Source organism: Hippopotamus amphibius, chromosome 7 (assembly GCF_030028045.1).
Source record: "Hippopotamus amphibius kiboko isolate mHipAmp2 chromosome 7, mHipAmp2.hap2, whole genome shotgun sequence".
Taxonomy (NCBI): Eukaryota; Metazoa; Chordata; class Mammalia; order Artiodactyla; family Hippopotamidae; genus Hippopotamus; species Hippopotamus amphibius.
In genome coordinates, this window is record NC_080192.1 from 126,640,674 (window position 1) to 126,660,430 (window position 19,757).

General features: G+C 50.0%; 1 protein-coding gene across 5 annotated transcripts in view; it reads right to left on the reverse strand.

The window, feature by feature from the left end:
• PLB1 (phospholipase B1) overlaps positions 1–19,757 on the reverse strand; it is a 209,730-nt gene that overhangs the window by 78,308 nt on the left and 111,665 nt on the right. For 4 of the 5 annotated variants that reach the window (XM_057742728.1, XM_057742727.1, XM_057742731.1 and 1 more), the window contains 10 exons: positions 17,511–17,551; positions 16,891–16,934; positions 13,832–13,922; positions 13,445–13,496; positions 11,230–11,316; positions 4,797–4,859; positions 3,937–4,016; positions 3,013–3,088; positions 1,989–2,093; positions 841–897 (listed from right to left, as the gene is read on the reverse strand). In XM_057742728.1, the coding sequence (XP_057598711.1) occupies positions 841–897; positions 1,989–2,093; positions 3,013–3,088; positions 3,937–4,016; positions 4,797–4,859; positions 11,230–11,316; positions 13,445–13,496; positions 13,832–13,922; positions 16,891–16,934; positions 17,511–17,551 (696 nt within the window). The remainder of the gene's footprint in view (positions 1–840; positions 898–1,988; positions 2,094–3,012; positions 3,089–3,936; positions 4,017–4,796; positions 4,860–11,229; positions 11,317–13,444; positions 13,497–13,831; positions 13,923–16,890; positions 16,935–17,510; positions 17,552–19,757) is intronic. The other variant, XM_057742730.1, reaches the window with a different exon arrangement.

A 19,757-nucleotide genomic window follows, 5' to 3' on the forward strand; every position in this document is an offset into this window, starting at 1 on the left:
CCATCCACTGACTAATCCCAGACAGCCCTGGGGGACCTTCAGAGTCTGGGGAAAGCCTGTCACAGAGTAAGAGGGGCCGCCCATGGTGAGTACTCGCTGTGGACTAGGAGGGAGCTGCACGCTCTCCACGTGTTGGCTCAGAGGTTTCACAGAAAGGGAGCTGAGGGACTTCCCTGGCGGTCCAGTGGGTCAGACTCCACGCTCCCAATGCAGGGGGCCTGGGTTCAATCCCTGGTCGGGGAACGAGATCCCACATGCTGCAACTAAGAGCCCGCATGTTGCAACTAAGACCCAGCACAGCCAAATAAATAATGTTTTTTTTCAAAAAGGCAGCTGAGACCCTACGTTCACACAGCGTGTGAGAGCTTTGAACCCAGGTCTTCATCCCTCCACACTCACCCCAGACACCGCCCTGGGCACTGGAAACCACGCGATGGCACTTAGGTGCAAGGTGAAGGAGAGCTGGACGGGGTCGCTATGTGAGTCTGCTCCCTAGTGCCCACTCCCAGCGACGTCTCCTGCACAGACACCGAGGAAATGTCTGCCTCCAGGAAAAGCAGGGCTGAGGCTGCCCAGGGAGCCCTGATCCCTGTCGGGGCTGCAGCCCAGCTTCAAGGAGGAGGAGGTGAAACTCCCAGGTGGTCCCAGGTGAGACGTCGCTGGGTGTAGGAGGGACCCCTGGTGGCCCAGAGTCACCATCCTGGGGTCCTGCTGGGGTCCTGCAACCCCTGCATCAGGGCAGTGGGCGGACTGGGCATGACGGCAGAGGCCCTGCTCCTCCTTCCACACGCCAAACCCCGGGCTGACAGGGCAGCCTCCTGGGACCCCCCAGCCACTCACCATGTTGTTCCAGAGAGTCAAGGCAAGTGTGGTGGGATCCTGGAGTGGCTGCTCCCCCTGGAAGAGAACCCGATGAGAAGTCCACGTGCCCCTGGGGATGGGACAGCCCCGCCACGCACTCCGAAGCTCTCCCAGCAGAGATGGGGGGCAGTTCCTGGTGCACCCAGACTCTGTCTCTCAGCCCCTCCCCATCAATAATGGCAGGAACTTATCGGACTGCTGTCTGGGGTCAGGGCTCAGAGGTGAGGGCCTGCAGGGGCAGGTTGCACATCTGGCGGCTCCTCCTCATCGTGGGGTTGTATATACAGAATTAAACCGCGGAAGGAGCAGGTGATAGGGAAGTGATTCAGGGGTGGTCTGAGTTGGGGGAGGGCAGCGGGACGAATATTCCTCCTCCTCCTCTTTCTAAACCACCAGACATCACTGAAGTCCTGGAGGGACACAATGCCTCCAATAGCAGGATCCAGGAGCCTGGAGGGAAGGACGGTCCCAGACGCACAGCACTGAAGCCCCGGAGGCACGAGAGACCTCGCTGAGCTGAGCCGGTGTGGACCCACCACAGTGCTTGCGGTCTGGGCGGCCCCCCTGGGATAAGGGGCATTTGCCCAGGGGCCTGGGTGAGGAAGCACCTTGAACTACCCTCCCTTGCAGGGACGGGTATGGAGGAACCTGCAGAGGGAGGAGGATGGTGTGGTGGAAATTCCATCCTGAATAGTCACTGTAGCTGAGAGATACAGAGGGCTTCCAAGCACCAGGCGCTGCTCTAAGTGCCTCACATGTATTTACTCTTCCTGACAACCATCTGAGGGGATGGTATATGAAAATAACGGCCCCGATTTGACAGATGAGGAACCAAAGCACAGAGAGTTCAAACAACTTGCCCAAGGTCACATAGCCGGCCCATTCCAGAGCCAGAAGCCGTCTGCCTGGAGTCCACGCTCTTTACCTCTGGGCTGCTCTGCCTCTCGGAACCTACCTCACAGGGCTAGCCAACCCCATGGGGACGTTGCCCCAAAAGTACAAGAGAATATTGTAGCATTTCCCCCTGAGACTACACATCCTGGGCTTGGTGGACCACTAACTGGGCTGGGGCTTCTGCGGAGGAGAGGGCGGCAGAGGGAGAGGGTATGGGCCAGGCCCTCACTCACTGAGGGTGGCGGCAGGGCTCTCTCGTAGAAGAAAGGCTGGAAAACCACTGCGAAGGACTCCTGCTCGTTGTACTTGCTGGAGGCCAGGAGACGTTCCCAGGTTTCCTGAGGAAAGGAGCACCGGCGCGGCTCAGCCTGCCCCGTCCTCCCACCAGGGAGTCCTCGGCAGCCCCCCTCCCCGGTCAGAATCACCCACCTGTGCTGTTCTGAATCACATGCTACTTGGAAGCTCCCTCTCATCTCACACTTCGGGGGCCCTCTGATTAACTAAATCGGGTTTTCATTTTCCTCTGAAGCCCCAGCATCGGGTAAGACCAGAGTTAGACCTGAAACATATTCTCTCTGGGAGCTCAAGAAGTATACGCCAGCCTAGCGTGCAGGGAGGGCCCCATGCGCTCTTCAAGGGCTGAGTTCTGTGCTATTAACCACTCCAAAAATGTCACTTCCAGTGTGAGAGAAGCGCCATACAGCTTCATATAGAAAACGTCTTCTTAAATAAAAATCATCACGTTAACACATGTCGGTGGACGCTGTGCTCTGCACTGTTTGCCGGGGGATGAAGGCCCCCACTGAGCCGTACACACTGTCTTGGGGTCCCTCCTGTAAACCGGATGCACATTTTCAGGAGCCCCTGGCTATAGTCCGGGGGCATAAGCTGAGTCCAAGCAAACCAGCTCAGCAGCCACAGATGCAGAGGTACAAGTGACGATGATGGCCAAAAGCACCTCGGAGTGATCTGCAAACTCTTCAGCATCTTTTACTGTAGGTACCACCACCACCCTCCAATTCCATCCACTCTCCCTGCCACCAGTACTGTCGCCCCCATTTTACATACAGGAAAATCAAGTCGCTACCTGGAAGTGACCCAAGAATAGCTGCTGTCTTTGGTTCCTGACTCTCAGGCCTGACTTCAGTTGGTGGGGTCCTACATCAGCAAACTCACACCTTAATTGTCCCTACCACCCCTGTTCTTATGAACCCCCGCCCCTGTGAGCCAACAGCCAGGGTCCCCGAGTGGGCTCACCTGATAGGCCCACTGGGTCACAACTTTGGACAGCCGTGAGCTCTCCCCTGAGCACCTGCAGGGCTCGGCCGTGGGGCTGCAGGTTAAAACAAGCCGGAAATGAACACGGATGATGCGTCGGGGCTGTTCAGGCTGCCCCTTGGGGGAAGAAGGGGACTGGGGGGACTGGGAGTTGTTTAGAGAGCAGGGGAAGGAGAAGCTGGAAGCCTTAGAGGGTCCAGGAGAAGGAAGGAAGGAAGCACACACTGGGGAGAATCAAGGCTACATGATGAAGACGCTCCCTCTCCCTCCATCTCCTGACGTATCGCCTCCCTCACTGCTCCTCCCCAGAAACCCACCCCCTCTTCTCCCTGCCCCTACTCTGAGCCCTTCACCTTCCTTCCTCTTCAATCCCCCCTCCTCTCTGCACTGTCCTCTCCTTTCCGTTGCCACCATCTCCACCCATCCCTGACTTTATCCACGTGAACTTCTTTTCCGCGTGCAAAGCCAGAAGCCTCAGGATTTGGGTTCAAAGAGTTTAAATTCTCTGAAAAATCTCAGAACTTTTTGCGAATCAAGTTGTGTGAAAATAAAGTACACTTAGGTTAAATTGTCTTTCCAATTCCTGGAAGCAATACCTCTCGGCTTATAGATGTTTTGCCTAAGCTGTTTTTTTAAACTCTCAAGGCATGCTGGTGCGGGGAAGGCACCTGGCATGATGTCAACGGACTATTTCATCCTTTAACTCAGTCCCCAAAACAATGTGGCAGAGGGTCCCTCCTGCCGCCTGCCCCTGCCCCCACCAGCTGTGTGATCTCACACACGGTGCTTAGTCTCTCTCCGACTCCATCCTTGAATCAGTCGATGCGCATGAAGTGCCCCACGTGGTGCCTGGCACGTGGCACCAGTCAACAAGCGCTGGTCCCCTGCCACTTCCCTTTTTACCTGAGCGGAGTTCCCTGATGCCAGTGGGGGCCCCTCAGAGACTCGGAGAGATCCACCAGGTTCACAAACGCTTTGGGGACCTAGTGGGATGCGAAGGGCAAGACGAGCATTTGCAAAGTCACCATCGCTGCCCCGTGGCCTCCCTGGAACCCCTGGTTTGAGCCTAGTTTGGGGTCTGGTTGAGCACGACGGGCCTTCCCTTGGTTAAACAGGCAGGCCCTTTGGGACGTGGCTGGTTGGAGTTGGTTCAAAGCTGTCCGTCCTTCTGGCTGTGCCATTTGCCTCCCCTCATGGTGGGCAGGGCACCTCCCAGCCCAGTGTGGACAAGACCCAGTGGTAATGGGACTGTGGATCCTCTTCCTCCCCAGGGAGCGATGGGGAAGGCGAGAGCCCAGAGCTCCCCTGGGGTTTCCAGGACCTGCGGTGCTCACCCTGGTCACTTAGGGAAGTCTTGAGGGTTCTCAAGCCCCCTCCAGGCCGTCACTGCCCCAGACGCAATCAGAGCCAGGCCTCAGGAAAGAGTGGGTCACTGAGACCCCAGGGAGGAATGAGGCTGTAATCCTTCCTCCTCTCTAGGGGGCCCTCTCGGGAATATCCTTTAGCAAGAGTGGAGAGCCCTATACATGACCCATGTTTTCATCAAAAGAGTGAGAAGACTGGCCCTCCAGAGCTTTCCCTTTCTGTGGGGTCTTGGTCTCCCTCCTGGGAGCCCATTTTCCCGCCCCGGTGGAGGCCATTTGAAAGAAACCAGAAGCTGCCCCAACAACCCGCAGAAGGGCAGCTCCTCCTGGCTCCTGCAGGTGCCATGAGGGAGCTCCGGGTGCACGGTCCCCCTGAGCTGGGGAAGCCGCCAGCCTCACCTCCCGATGCAGGTAGTCCAGCGTGCTCGTCAGCTGGTCCATGCTGCTCATCACGTGCATTTGCTGTGGAAGGAGAAAGGTGCTGAGCGTGGCTGGGGGATGGGGACATGGCCAAGGATGCCAGGCTCATGCCGGCTCGTTCCTTCCCCTCCCTGAGCTCCCATTCCCCCTCGATGACAGTGACAAAGGCCCCATCAAAAACCCCGTTTCCCACAAACAAGTGTAGAGTTCCCAGAGCTTCCTAGGTTTTGTTGCCCATTCTCTGACTTCCCCAACCCATCATCCACCAGGAAAAAAGCAAACTTCTGCAAATGAGAAGTTCCATGTCAGGGAAGGGCAAACTCAAGGTCAAGGCAATTCTAAAGCTCACACGAGGGATAGGAGACCAGACTTACTCCCAAAGGCTGATGGCATCACTTTGATCTGAAGAAAATCAGATCCAGAGGGGGGACACAATTACACTTGGATTTAAGGACTCAGGTGAGCCTCCAAACTTCTACATGGCGCTCTTATCAGACCTCTCCCTGCCACTTCTGCCCTAAGGGCGCCTGTCACTATTTAAAGACAACTCCTACCCGCACAATTCCTTGCAGGTAATGAAAATAAACAAATGAGAGCACCTCAAAAAACAACCCTGGTTTACCTTTTCAGCGTAAAAAACAAAACAACACGAGACAAAAATAAACTTTACAACAAGACAAACTCCTAAGCTGCCTGCAAACCTGCTGTCCCCCGAGGCGACTTGGCTCAGACAGGAAGACAGAGCAGGCCTAGCAGCCGTTCTGTTTCCTGGGGGGACACAGGCGGTGACTCTGGAGACAGCTGCCAATCACTCGGGCTGGGACTGCGCGGAGGGCAGCCTCCGCCTCCTGGGTCCCTGCTTTCATGCGAGGCCGTCCTCTGAAAGCTGGTCCCGCCCACTCTGCTTGCTGCCACAGCCAGCAGTAAAGCCTCCGTCTCATTTTTCTCTCCCTGAGTGTGACATGAAGCATCACGCGTTCCCTTCTAAAGAGTCACAGGAACTCTGTCTAGAAAGGTCCTCACTGCCCCTCTGTACCATATCCAGGGCTTCCCTCTTCCCTTGGAGAATCCCCGCACGGGTCTCCTCGGACTGCAAACCCTGCTTTGGAACCCTCTTAGTCCAGGTGCTGATTCACAGCTGCAGAGTGAATCGGGGCTCACCTAAGCTTTCCAGGTACTGAATGGTTGTCTTTGGGGGCACCAACTGGCCCTGTTCCTTAGTGGAAGACATGATGCCCCTATAAAATGTCCCTTGCCTATAAGGTCACCCATGATAAACTCCTCTATAACTCAAAGTCAGGAAAATGCTTATTTCTCCAAATGAACTCACACATTTCCATTTACATCTTTTGCCCCCAGAATCAGAAGCATGCTCTATTGTCAAACATGTGCCTACAACCAGACAACTTTTGCTAACAGATTATTTCCCTGGGATTTATTCTAAGAAGTAAGATTATTCAGTCAAAAGACACAAATACTTTTAGGTTTCTTGAGTCATACTGCTTGTGTGCCCTCCAAAACGTTAACACCTCTTTCTAAAGGCATCTGCAACAAGTAAACAGGCATATTTCTGAAACCAAGGGTTGTCATCCATTAGATCCATTAAACTATAACCTGCTTAATAAATAGTGAACTGTAACCTGCCTTCACTGATCAAGTTCGCTTTGTTTTTACAAAAACTTGCATGTCCTCCAGCATTACACAGCCTAAACAATAAGATGTTTGCCCAAGTTGTTTTTCAGGAACTTGGAGTCAGCTGTTCACCTGCTCAAGCTCCAACTGGACAAGACTGGTTGAGACCTCCAACTGGTTGAGTGTCCCACTGGCGACCTTTTGACGTCAGAGGGTCTAAAACTCCACCTTCAGAACATGCTAACACCACTGTTTTCTGAACATGCGTTCCATGAAGAAGCATGTAGCTTAGTTGCACCTGTGCAACTCACCTTTTTCTTTTCTCCAATCACCTTCCCCACACTCCCCATGCCTCAGACTACCCTGTCCCTTTATCCCATAAGTATCCCAAGGTGGATCTGAGGTTTGTTCTCCCGTCTCCTCACTTGGCTGCCTTGTGAATAAATCCTTTCTTTCTGCAAACCTCAGTGTCCTGGCATTTGGCCTGTTGTGCATGGGGCAAACAAACTCAATTCAGGAATAAATTCTTGCAGTGTCAGGTCTTGTTTTTATTTCTCTCTTTTCTTTTTTTCCTTTATTTTTTCTCTTCTTCTGACTTTTGTTCTTACTCCGTACAACTAGACTTCAACTGGAGAGCAGTAAGCAAGAGTCCAGGGCCTGAAAGCATCCCTGGGTCACAGCTGTGAGCCAGGTTACCAATTACCTCTGAAGCACCTGCCTTTGAATGGCTAGACCCTCCATAACAGCCTTGAAGAAGCATCATCACTGCTGATCTTACACTCTTATGACTTTGGCCTTAAGAAACCCCTAAAGAACAAATGTGGACATAGGCCCTTGTCTATTCCCCATGAAAGGAGCCCAAAGGCCTCTTAGGGGAGGAAAATTCCAGGTTCTAAGTAGGCCAGGACAGGAGTTTATCATTTCTTCTTAATAGTACAATACCTTTTTCTCATATGAACTATTTCAGGAAACTGGACATGTGTGCCACAGGTAAAGGCAGAGCTGCTCTGTGAGGTTGGGTGGAAGCCTGGAGCCCATAGTCTCAGAGCACCTCCTGCGGCCCCAGGGACTCTGCAGAACAACCCCTGAGGGAGAGGCCGTGCCTGGAATGTGCTTTGGGGATGCAGAAGTGCTGTGTAAGAGCTTCTCAGATGGGGGTTCTGGGTTAGCTGTGGCCAAAAGGACCACCAGGAAGACTAGGAGGTGAGGGGTGGGTCTGGGCTGCAGAAGCGAGCCTGGAGGCGTGAAGTGAAGAGCCGGCCAGCCCAGGCCAAGGAGGCTGAGAGCCAGAACCATGAGCCCCAGGGTCCTTTGGGGGAAATGGAAGTGGAAGTGGGATTTATTCTAGGCTCCAAAGCCTTGGTGGTCTTTGTGAAAAAGGAAAATCAAGACGGAAGAAAGAATGCAATAAAGTGCGAATTTGAGTGGCGGCTAGTAAACATTGTGACAGTAAGCTCAGTTTACAGAGATTACATCACTGGTATGTAGCCATTTAGAAATCAGGAGTGAAGCATGATTACTTTTGTCATGAATAAACTTAATCCATATGTATCCATATGACTAGATCTTGAGGGAATTTCACATATTGACAAACAATCGTTAGGTCTGATAACAACTGTTGGAAAGGTTGTAGGGAAGGGGTGTGCTCAGACACTGGTGAGAATATGTGACATTGTGATTTATAACACAAAGTATATATTTGGTCTTTGTCACCTTTTATGGCACAGAGCTTATAAACCATTGGACTTTCCTAAGTGATGAGAGCACAAAAGTGTCTTTTGCTATGTTAACGAGGTGACTTTTGGACTACACCTAAGGATGGGGGCCGGTTGCTAGGAGAATCAACCCTGTGATTAGAGAGTTGAATTTTCAGTCCTCCTGACCCCACGCCCCCACCAACCTGGGGCTGGAAGTTGAATCAGTCGCTCTTGGCCAGTGATTTAGTCAAAGGCCAAAAGGATGGGTTCAGAGAGCTTCCCAGCCGGCGACCACATGGAGGTGCTGGGAGAATGGCCCACCTGGAGAGGGCATGGAATCTTCTCGCTCTTTCCCCATACCTGGCCCTATGCATTTCTTCCATCTGGCTGTTCCTGAGTTATTTACTTTTATAATAAACTAATAACCTAGTAAGTAAAATGTTTCCCTGGGTTGTGTGAGCCACTCTAGAAAATTAATTGAACTCAAGGAGGGGCCTGTTGGAACCTCCAATCTATAGCCAGCGGGGCAGAAGCTTAGGTGACAACCTAGACTTGGGATTGGCATCTGAAATGGGGGTGGGGAGCAATCCTGTAGGACTGAGCCCTTAACCTGTGAGATCTGATGTTGTCTCCCTGTAGATCGTGTCAGAATTGAGTTGAATTGTAGGACACCCAGCTGGTGTCTGAGAATTGCTTGGTGTGTGGAAAAGCCCCTTACATGTTGGGACTGGTCCCAGGATATTAGAATATAAAAGGGTCTAGCTCCTTTGGAAGGCAATTAGGCAATCCTTTAAGACTTAATGTGTATGTATCTGATGACCAGCAATTATAGGTTTAAGAATCTACTCAAGGCACTTTTCTTCAAACTGCTTTGATCATGACCCACAGTGTGAGATGTGTTTCACATCACAACCCCATACACATACATATGTATATCTCTATATAAATAAAGCAAAAATAATCATGAGCCAACACTTACCTTACTATATGCAATGAACTCTAATATTTTATAGTTGATTCTATTCTTTTTCTGTTTTTTATAATTTTTGGTGGTAATCTTTTAAACTGATTTTTGACCTACTAATATACTTCAGTCTACAATCTGAAATATAATAAATTACATTGTAATTGAATACCATGAAATATAATCACTGTATTTAGAAAAACACCATGTTCAAGTAAATGAACCAGATTGTTTATAATAATGAAAAACTAGAATCACCTAAATGGGCATCAATATGGAAATAGTGAAATAAAATGTAGTAAATGTACACAGTGGGATACTATTTAGCAAGTAACAGGAATAAACTCAATCCATATGTATCAACATGACTAGATCTCAAAAATACTTGGTTAGTGAAAAAAATTATTCAACAGTACATATGATATAATACTATTTATATTAAATCTCTCATATACACACACATAAAGGAACACTAGGATTTATAGATAAGCAAAAGGTTTGGAAATAAAAAGAGGGAGCGGATTGGAGGTGGTGGCTCAAAGGTACTTTAGCTTAACCTGTAATGTTTCGTTTTTTAAAAGAAGAAAGCATCTGTGTATTGCTTGTATAACAAAAGATTAATAAAAATTATGTATAAATGGACATAAGCACACAGGAATACATCATGTATGTATTCAAGAATGCATGTAATGTACTGAAGGAAAAAAAGAATGAAAGAAGACATGAAAAAATGCAAGAATTCATGTAGTAATGCTTGAATGCAAGATAAAATGTATGGAAGAAAAAGTGAATGAGTGTGAGTATCAATGAACGCATTCAAATATTAAAAAGTCAAACAAATGCAAGCAGGAACAAACTCATCATACATATAGTAATGTGTGCCTGCATGTAAGAAGAAAGAATTTATGCATGAAGAGATAACTTACAGATGAATGAATGGATGGATGGATGGATGGCTCGATGGATGGATGAGTGGATATATAGGGGAATGCAGCAATGCCTCAATGCTTGTTTGAGCACTTCAATGCATGAATATGTAAATTCATGAGTAAGTGTTGGCGTGCGCAATGGCCAAAGTGGAGGGGGTGGTGCAGAGAATAAACAGGGCATGTAAATTTCACTTGGTATGGGAGAAAACAGGTGAAGTAGAGCAAGCTTCCAGATCTACATGCCACAAACCAAGGAGATCTGCAGGAGTACTGTTTAACAAGAGCTGATCAGGGAAGGTGGGCTTCCGTCAGCGTTCTCCCAGGGCCCAGCATCACTAAAGGAAAGGGGGGTTTGATGGTGGACCAGGAGTCATGGGGCATTTGGAGGAAGGCAAGAGTATGTATTTGGGAGAGGGGACAGCATCTCAAGAAACTTCATCCTTATCTGTGCCAAGGTCTGGTGGAGGCCCTGGCAGGTGGCTGAAAGGACAGTGGGCAGGTAACTGAACTGCCATAAGTGGCAGGGCCAGCTTGGTGGCCATCAGGCTTCAGGCTTCCGAAGAGTTGTCCATGTGCCATTTACATCATCAGAGCCTGGGTCTCTAAGCCACCCTCTCAATTTTAATTGATCCTAACCTGGACACTCTTCAATAAAGACTTAAGTCAGAGTCAGTCACCTACATATTTAAAAAGTCACACATTTCATATCCCATTCCTGGGACTGCCAAAGAGCCTAGAAGATACAGTCTACCTAATAAACAACTAGACAGCTTCCCATTAAAACCAGAGTTCACGGTGAACTAGAATTCAAGAGGTGATGTCAAAAGTACACATCCTGCTTTATTTCCTAAATTCAGCATTTAAATGAAATCAGAGTTAAAAGAGGCAAAATGACTTTTTAACTAGGAAGCGGATTTTCCTCAATTGCAGAATGATCATTGACTCAGCGTATCTATACACCACGGTTTCCTCTTCCTGATACGAAGGATGGTAAATTAAAAATACCTGTCCCTCAATGTTTCCTTGAGTCCTTACATATCTGTCTGTCTATCTACCTGCCTGCCTGCCTGCCCTAACTCTGAAACCGGTGCCACCAGACCCAGCCTGCCAGGTGTAGACCAGGCAGGTTTAGTTTATTCTGCAGCCACCCCAGCATCTGCAATCCCTCTGCCTCCCAGCCTGAGGTTTACCTGTTGGGTGGAGGGACACAGGTGACACTGGCTAGTGTTACTGAAGAACACATTGATGAGCTTCCAGTCATTTTGAAAGTCAAGTTGCTGGAAGAAAGGACAATAGCATCAAAAAGAGATGGTGATGAAACCTGGAGCCAAAAGAGCTTTTTTCTTTGCATGTCTTTCAATTTCATACACCTACCCCCATAAAACCATATGTATGGATTTTTGTTTTCCCTGAAAGGTGATGTATATGGTGGGAATTTAAAGTTGTATAACTGCTCTAGAAGGCAGTTTGGCAAAATTTATCAAAAAAAATTTTTAAAGGGCTTACCATTTGATTCAACAATTCCATTTCCCAAAGTGTATTTTAAGGAAACAAGGATATGAGAAATACTTAGATACAGTGATGTAACCTTGTTCATAAGAGTCAAAAATTGGAAACAATACAAATGTCTCAAACAGAGGATTGCTGTGTAAATTGTGGCACTCATGAGACAAAACACCATGTAGCTGTTAAAACGATGCTGGAAAACATAATTATTGTCATGGGAAATATGATATCGAGAAAGTGGATTATAAAAAGTTTCTACATCTAGTAACATTCCTCTTTTATAAAATATATACAGGTATATGTGCTTGGAAAAAATGTGGAAGGGAATGTACACCAAGTTGTGAACAGTAATTCTCTCCAGGCATCAGGTTAAAGGATGGTTTTGGATGATTTTAATATTCTTCTGTTTACCTGTGTTTTCTGATCTTTCTCTAACGAACATGTGTTATTTGTGGAACAAAAGAATAAACTTCTGTTTTTTAAGAGGCAGCGTGGTGCACTTGAGGAGCACGGGGTGTGAATCAGGCACTTTAGATTTTAGCTCTGAACTGGCTGAGTAAACTCAGATGGGTCCCGTGACTTTGGGGGACTTCAGTTTCCTCCACTGTAAAATTACAGGATTGGATTCAAGACCTCCCAACCATTTTCCAGAATGTTACGGCCATTCCAGAAATTCAGGAAGTCTCTTGTGAGGAGGAAACCAATTCTTTACAGCGGCATTCCTATAATTTTCCCAGTCCTTGTATAACCTGGAATGACCTGGGTTGAATGCCTGAACTCTCTAATGAATGTGAAACTAGCCTTAACAGTGGTTTCCCTTGGTTCCAGTGGTTCAGGCTGAGTCCCTGGTTAGAGCCAGCTTGGTAGCAAGGCTTGCCTTGATTTGATACTTGTCCATAAGCAGAGCACAAAAGATTAGAGGTGGCTTATTACAAGCCCATATGTGAGTTTCTGAGTAAAGAGTATCTCAACTGCTAGGAGAGTAGGGACCAGGGCCCCAGCACGTATGTTACAGAAGCCTCCACCCAAGAACAAAAACGGGTATGGTAATTAATAACAGCAGCAATGGCCACTTCAATGACAATGACAGCTGCAGGCTTGCACTGAGCACTGCCTCTGTGCCGGGTACATCCAACACCTCACTGAAGCCACCCTAAGCCCGGTGCTGCAGGCCCTTTTATTACTCCCATTTCATAAATGGGAAAACTGAGGCTTAGAGAGGTTTAAGCGCCTCACCCAACATCACACAGCTAAGTGGCAATTCAGGATTCACACTCAAACTGGTCTCCCTCTGGACCCAAGCTCTAACCACCTCGCTGGGCAAGAAGTTATTTTGCCCATCTGCCGTCTTTTGGCAGGACCATATTGGGAACATGAGAAGTGGCCCTGAATTTTTTTTTTAATCAGCTGTATTTATACATATATCCCCATATCCCCTCCCTCCCACCCTCCCTATCCCAGCCCTCTAAGTGATCACCCATCACTAAGTTGATCTCCCTGTGTTATGCAGCAGCTTCCCACTAGCTATCTATTTTACTGTTGGTAGTATATATTCGTCAATGCTACTCTCTCACTTCGTCCCAGCTTCCCCTTTGCCACCCCACCCCCCCCAACCCTGTGTCCTCAAGTCCGTTCTCTACATCTGCATCTTTCTTCTTGCCCTGTCACTGGGTTCATCAATACCATTTTTTTAGATTCCATATACATGCGTTACGTTCGGTATTTGTTTTTCTCCTTCTATGGCCCTGGATTTTACTCGCCTCCAGACAATCACCAGGGGAAGGGTAGTCTCGGAGGGCCCAGGCCACACGGGTTGCCAAGTTCAGGGCACAATGGCCCCGGGGCCTCAGCCACCTGGTTGCCTCTCAGCAAATCCAACAGAGCCGGATGGATTCTTACCTGGTTCTCTTTCATGTGCCTCACCAGGTCTTTTGCCTGAATCCACAAGTCTCTGCACAGAGGGAGGGAAGCAGAGAGAAAAATCAGTTAAATACAACTCTGTTGAGGGCGGGAAGCTTGCCCTTGTCCCGGCCCACGTGCCAGTCTCTGAGTGGGAGGCTGCACAGCACCCTCCTGGGTTCTGGAGGGCAGACATTGACCTGGTTTTTTAAGTTAGGCCCATCAAGCACACGAACATCAGTGCAACGGATAAGTTTCGGCTTTAACACAGATCTCTAGTTTTAAGCCTCTGAGGCCTCCAGCCCCACCCCCCGCAAATCCTCCCGTCTAGAAACCCAGGAATGACAAGAGTATATAACCCTGGAAAGAGCCAGAAAAAGAGCTTACTCAGAACCATTTTGGGGTACCACGCCCTTCCCAGGGGTGCACACGGGCCTCAGGGCAGAGGGATTGAAGTGTCTGATGACATCTGAAAGGACTAAAGAGAGAGCTTGTTTGAGGCTGCGGTCTTGGCAGCTGGAGGTCATCTGTAAAGACTGATGCCCTCTGGGGTGAGGTGCCAGGGTCGTTGTCCCCATTCTGAAGCATGACCTGCCTTGGGCTGTAAGGTCAACCTCGTAGCAGCCCCTAGAAGTGAACAGAGCTGAGAAAATGAGCATCCCTACTAGGACAAGTGCCAAGCACCTAGGTGTGTGCGAAAGGAAACTGAGGCTGGGGGAAGTGACGCCAGCTCCCGGAGGTCTCAGGGCTACCTGAAGTGGCTGGGATCCGAACCTGAGCTCTTGAACACCCAAGCTCTTCACTGTCTTGCACGGCTACTGACGTGTTAGGGAAAGGACACCGGGACAGCGACCTGGGCAGGCTGCCTCCCCGCCCCCCTCCCTCCTCCTGAGAGTGACAGCAGGGCGGGAAGTCTCCGGGGAACAGGCAAAAAACGCGTCCCAGAGCTGACAGCCAGAGGACCGCTAAAAATAGTGCTGCCAGGAGCAGTTAGGCTGCGTCCTGCTCCTGAGAGAGGAGAGGGCAGCGCAGGGAGGGTGTCACAGCAGCCAGGTGGCACCGCTCCCCCCCCAGGCCCCCTTGCTTTTCACCTCCATCCGCAAGTACCTGGGGCTTTGTGGGCGCAGGATCCAGGAGGTGGCTTTAGAGGGGCTGCCTTTGAAGGGAACTGACACGGTGCAGGCAGCTGGACTGGGGGTGGGGGAATGGGGCTAGGAGTCCCATAGCTGGGCTTGGTCAGCTTGGGCCGCCCCCTAAGTCACGTGGGTCTGCGTCCTCTTCACCCCCAACCCAAACGGATGAGCTCCCTTTTCAGAGCCCTGACCAGCTTGCGGAAGGAGCCCATGCCCACACGTGGTGGGAACACGGAAAGCTCTGAGGCTAGTTGAAGGTGACAGGGACGGTGTGTGTATGCATGTGTGTCTGTGTGAGACTGGGCACATGTGAGTAGGCGGGGGGGCACTTTCTCTTCCTCACATCAGGAGAGTCCATGAGGATGAGTGACAAAACAGGAATACACCTTTGTTCTGGTGTTACATCTCTGAAAGTGAATTGCTTTTCAAATTAAGGGCATTTGTAATGCGTTGTTTCCCTGTGATCAAGCATGACCTTGGATCTTTCCATACAAATCTGCCCATCATTTTGTTTTAGGTCTGCTGTGTACTTTGTCCTCACTGCCTCTCTCTCTGGGGTCAGAACAAAGGACACAAGCTGTGGGGCTGGACCACCTGGGTTCCCAGGGACTCTGCCACATACTGACCATGTAACCACATGTATCTCCTGGAGACTCAGTTTTCCCATCTGCAAAATGGCCTTGGGGGGCGAGGACATGGCCAGATTTGAAGAGCTCTAAGTTTCTGGGATTGAAGGACAGGTGGGCTGATCTCGGGCCTGGATGCCCCTACAGCACTTTCTCCTTGGAAAACCAGCTGCTCCTCTGTTGGTTCTGCTACCCAGCTGAGCTTTCAGACCCTGCACACTGCTCTCCCCTGCCCCACTACTCCCTTAGGTACACTGGATTCACTGGCAGCTCCCGGCAAACCCTGCCTCTGAGGGCATGCAGGTGCGTGATCTGCCTGCCCTGCCCTGCCTTCTGCTGTTCCTCTGGCCAAGTGGGGCTCCTGGTCGCCCTGTGCTTAATGGGGGGCTATCAGGACCTATTACCAGGTGGGTAAAGGACAAAAAAAAAGTGGAGACAAATTGAAAAATCAGGTAAAGCAACAGCTGGGCTTGTGGTTTCAGGGTCTAAACTATATCTCATCTTCCTAGACACCCCCAAATACACCACTTAATTTCTTTTTTCCTACCATTTAAAGGTAAACAGGGCCAAACCTAGCCTGAGCTGGGACAGTCATCAAGTCATAGGGGCCTCCTCTTTCAGAACCCTTTGACCCTTTGCCAGTGGACTCTCCCACCACTTCGGCCACCAATATCCCCTCATCTGTGAATCATATCCTGGAGGGCCGGAGGCCAGGCCTCAGCCTCCCCTGTTGGATGCAGAGGGCTGAGGGCAGGACCAGTATCTTATTTATCTCCTGCATTGCAGGAGCCTCATCATTCTCAGACCTGCGGTGAAATTCACTGGCTGAACTGCCGGGGCACCAGCTGCCTCACTTGTCCTCAGGCTTCACTCCAGGGTCAGCTCAGCAGAGCATTTGCATCGCACTGCCGCCCGCATCTTCTCACTCTAATTATAGAGTGAAAAGTGGGGTCCCTGCTCTTGACTGGTGAGCACCAAGCATAGGTGACTATCCACCAGGTTAATTCAGCTGGCGCGGAGGGACTCAGGGCTTCCAGGATAACGTTATCAAGTTGTAAGGGGCCTTGGATATTCAGTGAAAAAGACCAGGTTACAGATAGTGTATCACTAAGCACATTCATATATGAAAGGCCAAAATGTTAAGGATGATTATCTCTAGACGGCGGGATTGCAGTTGGTTTTCATTCTTTCCATTTCATTTCCTTGAACCCCACTGAGATATTTATCTTGTAAGTAAGGGATTTACTACGAAATGAAATAAACTGAAAATTAGAGCCAGGTCTTCTCCTTGGTGTGGTGGGAGGTTTGGGGGGTGGGGGCAGTGAATGGTGGACGGTTTGCCAGACGAAGTGCTGTAAGTCCTGTCCTGGGGTCCGTGGGGAAAAGTAGCCCCAGGACTCTGGCCCAGCCACCCCCGACTCCTCTCCCATGTCCTCTAACCTTAACCCAATGTCTCCTGGAGTCTCTTCTCTCAGGGACCCTCAGATACATTTCCCACGCCCTCCTTTCAGGGAGTGTGTCTTTTCACACCCTGGCTCCCCATCTGTCCTTGCAGGATGCTTCCCCCTTTCCTCAGGCTCTGCCACGAGCTGGCCAGTAGGGTACGTCCTCTTCATTAACCAAAATGCTGCTGTGTCAGGTGGGACAGGGACAGTCTGGATTCTGGCCATGAAAACACAGAACTCACCAGTCACCACTCCCATGCACGCTTGCAGTAGCTCGTTTTCAGTCCTACAAGTAGAAGCAAATATACAAGCTTCAGACTGCATTTGTCGCCTACCAACCCTTGCCCCTGACTGCTATGGTCTCTTTCATAACAAGCTGTGGCTCAGCGTTGCTCCGGTTCTGGATTTATCCTTCCTGGAGACAGAGACACACCTCAGATGGCAATGGAGTCGCCAAAATGGGGTGAGCAGGTCTGGACCCTCCTCCCCGCCCCCGCTAGTCTGACCCAAAGTTGGAAGAGGATGCAGACCCCCGTGTAGAATGAGCTTGACCTTGGTCCGACCCTGCTTGCTTTCCCCAGAGCAGAGCAAGGGGACTGGAGGAAGGAAGCAAGACCCCCACATTCAGCCTCTCCCACTTTTCCTCCTTTGTTCTCTCAGGGGAGCCGGCGGGATTCCAGGGCAAGGGGAGTGTTAGACGCAGAGGCAAGGGGCTACATTCTGGTCTCCCCTCTGCCGCCTGCTCCTAAGGGAGCCTGGAGCAGGTGTCTCCTCCCTGGGCCTCGGCTTTCCCCACCAGTGAAGCAGACAGATGAGAGCGGCTCCGCTCAGCTCTGTTGCCCTGTGGTTCCAGGGTAATTACCATTCTTGCTTCTCCAGGTTGTTCGTTGCTGAGTTTGGAGGCTGGAAAAGATACAAAGTGTGAACAGCCCAGCCAGGGAAGGCAGCAGGGCCTGTCTTGGGGAGACCCCAGCTGCCTGCCAGACACCCCCTCCAACCAACAAAAGGGAACCCCTAGATCCAGAAAAAGGCCAAACCTGCCCATGTTCATTTTTCAGGAAGGGAAGAAAGAAGTTAGGCTTTCTTCAAAGCATGTGGGTCCAAACTCAAAACAATAGAAGGTGTAAATATTTTCTTCAGATAGAAAACTGGGTGGGAGAACCTAGACTTAAATGCATCTTTCTAGACGATTAACATTCGACATAGGGACAAAAGAGACTGTGTGATTGTGACCCCCCCACAATCTAAAATGTACTTTTGTATTGTCTGTCTCCCCTGCCTAGAACGTAAGCGCCTTGAGGGCAGGAGTTTGCATCCATTTTGTCCTTGATTATACGTCTCGGAAGTCGGACAGCGCCTGGCACATCATAAGGACTCCGTACATACTCGCTTGATACTATTTTTTGAATGAACCAAATAAGTTTTTGATTGTCCTCTTGGTAAATGCTGGACCACACAGGACACTCAGCTGGAGAGTTTCCTTGGTCGTAGGGCTGAGGTGAGACCATGGGAATCTTGTCTTCTGTGAGGTCCTAGGGATGCTTGGAATTGTGCCCAGTACATAGAAAGTGTTCAGCATATATGAGCTTTAGTCAGTAGTATTATTTTCACAGGTTCTGACACAAATTCTCTCTCTCTCAAAATTCCTAGAAGACAGTGTCTGTGGTGGTGACAGGTGATACTGTGCCCACACTACCCGCACCCAGCCTGCTGTTGCTCCCCTTCAGAGGGCCCGCCTGTCCTTAACGACCCAGCTCCAGGGACGGCCAGTCAGTCTGTAACACTGGGCCACACCTCTGCAGCCCTCTTGGCGGGGCAGGCTGACCATAACCTTCCTCTAACAGGGATGGAGTCCTCTCTACTTCTCAATAAGAGGGCGCTTGAAAGGAGAATTTCCAGAGAAAGGTAACACATTAAACAGAAAATCACACGCAGTTTCAAGTCAGGGATCATAAGGGTTCCAGATGGGTGAAGTCCGGAGGGAGGCCAGCCTCCAGGGCTGAGGCCAGGGGGACAGCCTGTGTCCGACCAAAGGGAGCCTGAGTGACAGCAGAGGTTTTCCTCAGGAAAGCTGGGTGGGGGTGGTGAGGGGAAGGAAGGGAGAGGACAAGGAGAACAAGGTGGAGAGAGCAGGGGAGAGCTCGGGGCGAGGTCACAGAGGGGAAGGCTGGGACAAACCCCGCAAACTCCCACGCTGCCGCCATTTTTTCCCCACACTCTTCACTGGCCGCAGGTACTGGAGACGCACCGCCAAGTGAGACACGAGCCCTGGCTTCAGGGAATTTGAGAGAGTGGCTTCTAACCTCCCTGGTGTGGAAAATGTCTGTGAACTCTTAGTTAAGAAGAAAAAAAAGAAAAGGTCACAGATAGTATACTGCAGTATAACCCTATTTAGATTATATTCTCTCTCTCTCTCTCTCCCCCTGTATGTTGGAGTGTGTGTGTGTGTTGAGGCAAGAGAATAGGAGATGTGAATGAGATCTTCGATTTTTATACTATCTACATGTGCTTTGATTTTTTCTTATATTGAACATGTATCACAAGTGCTAGTTTGAAAATGATCTTGATGAATCTGACCTTCAACGTTCTGTGAGGCAAAGGAAGCCCAGAGCAATGAAACAAACAAGTGTTTGCGACGGTCATAAGTCAGTGACTGACCCTGGTGACAGAAAGCTCCAGGAGCCTGAAGCAAAAGCACCATCAGCGGTACAGACGTCTGTCTTTTCCATGTCACTGTCTTCCATTATTTTTCCCTGGCCTGATGTCTTTTATAAATCAGGCTAGGTTCACGACAGCTGACTCTCAGGGCAGGCAGAGGAAGGCAGCCTCCTAAGAACTGTGCTTTCGGGGCTTATCCTGAAGGATGAGGTGCCCGTCAGTGTGATGATAATATAATGAACCTGGGGCTGGGAGATCATCATGGATGAAGCCGTCTTCCAACCCCCTGGGCCTCGGGCGCCAGCAGGAGAGGGGGTGAGCTGAGTGACAGCAGGAGCTGTGAGGCTGAATAATTCATGAGCCAAAGAACTCGCTCCAAGCTGGGACCACAGAGTGGAAACCACTGATTGGTTTAACTTTAGAAAGCTGACTGGGGGTGGAGATTTCCCTG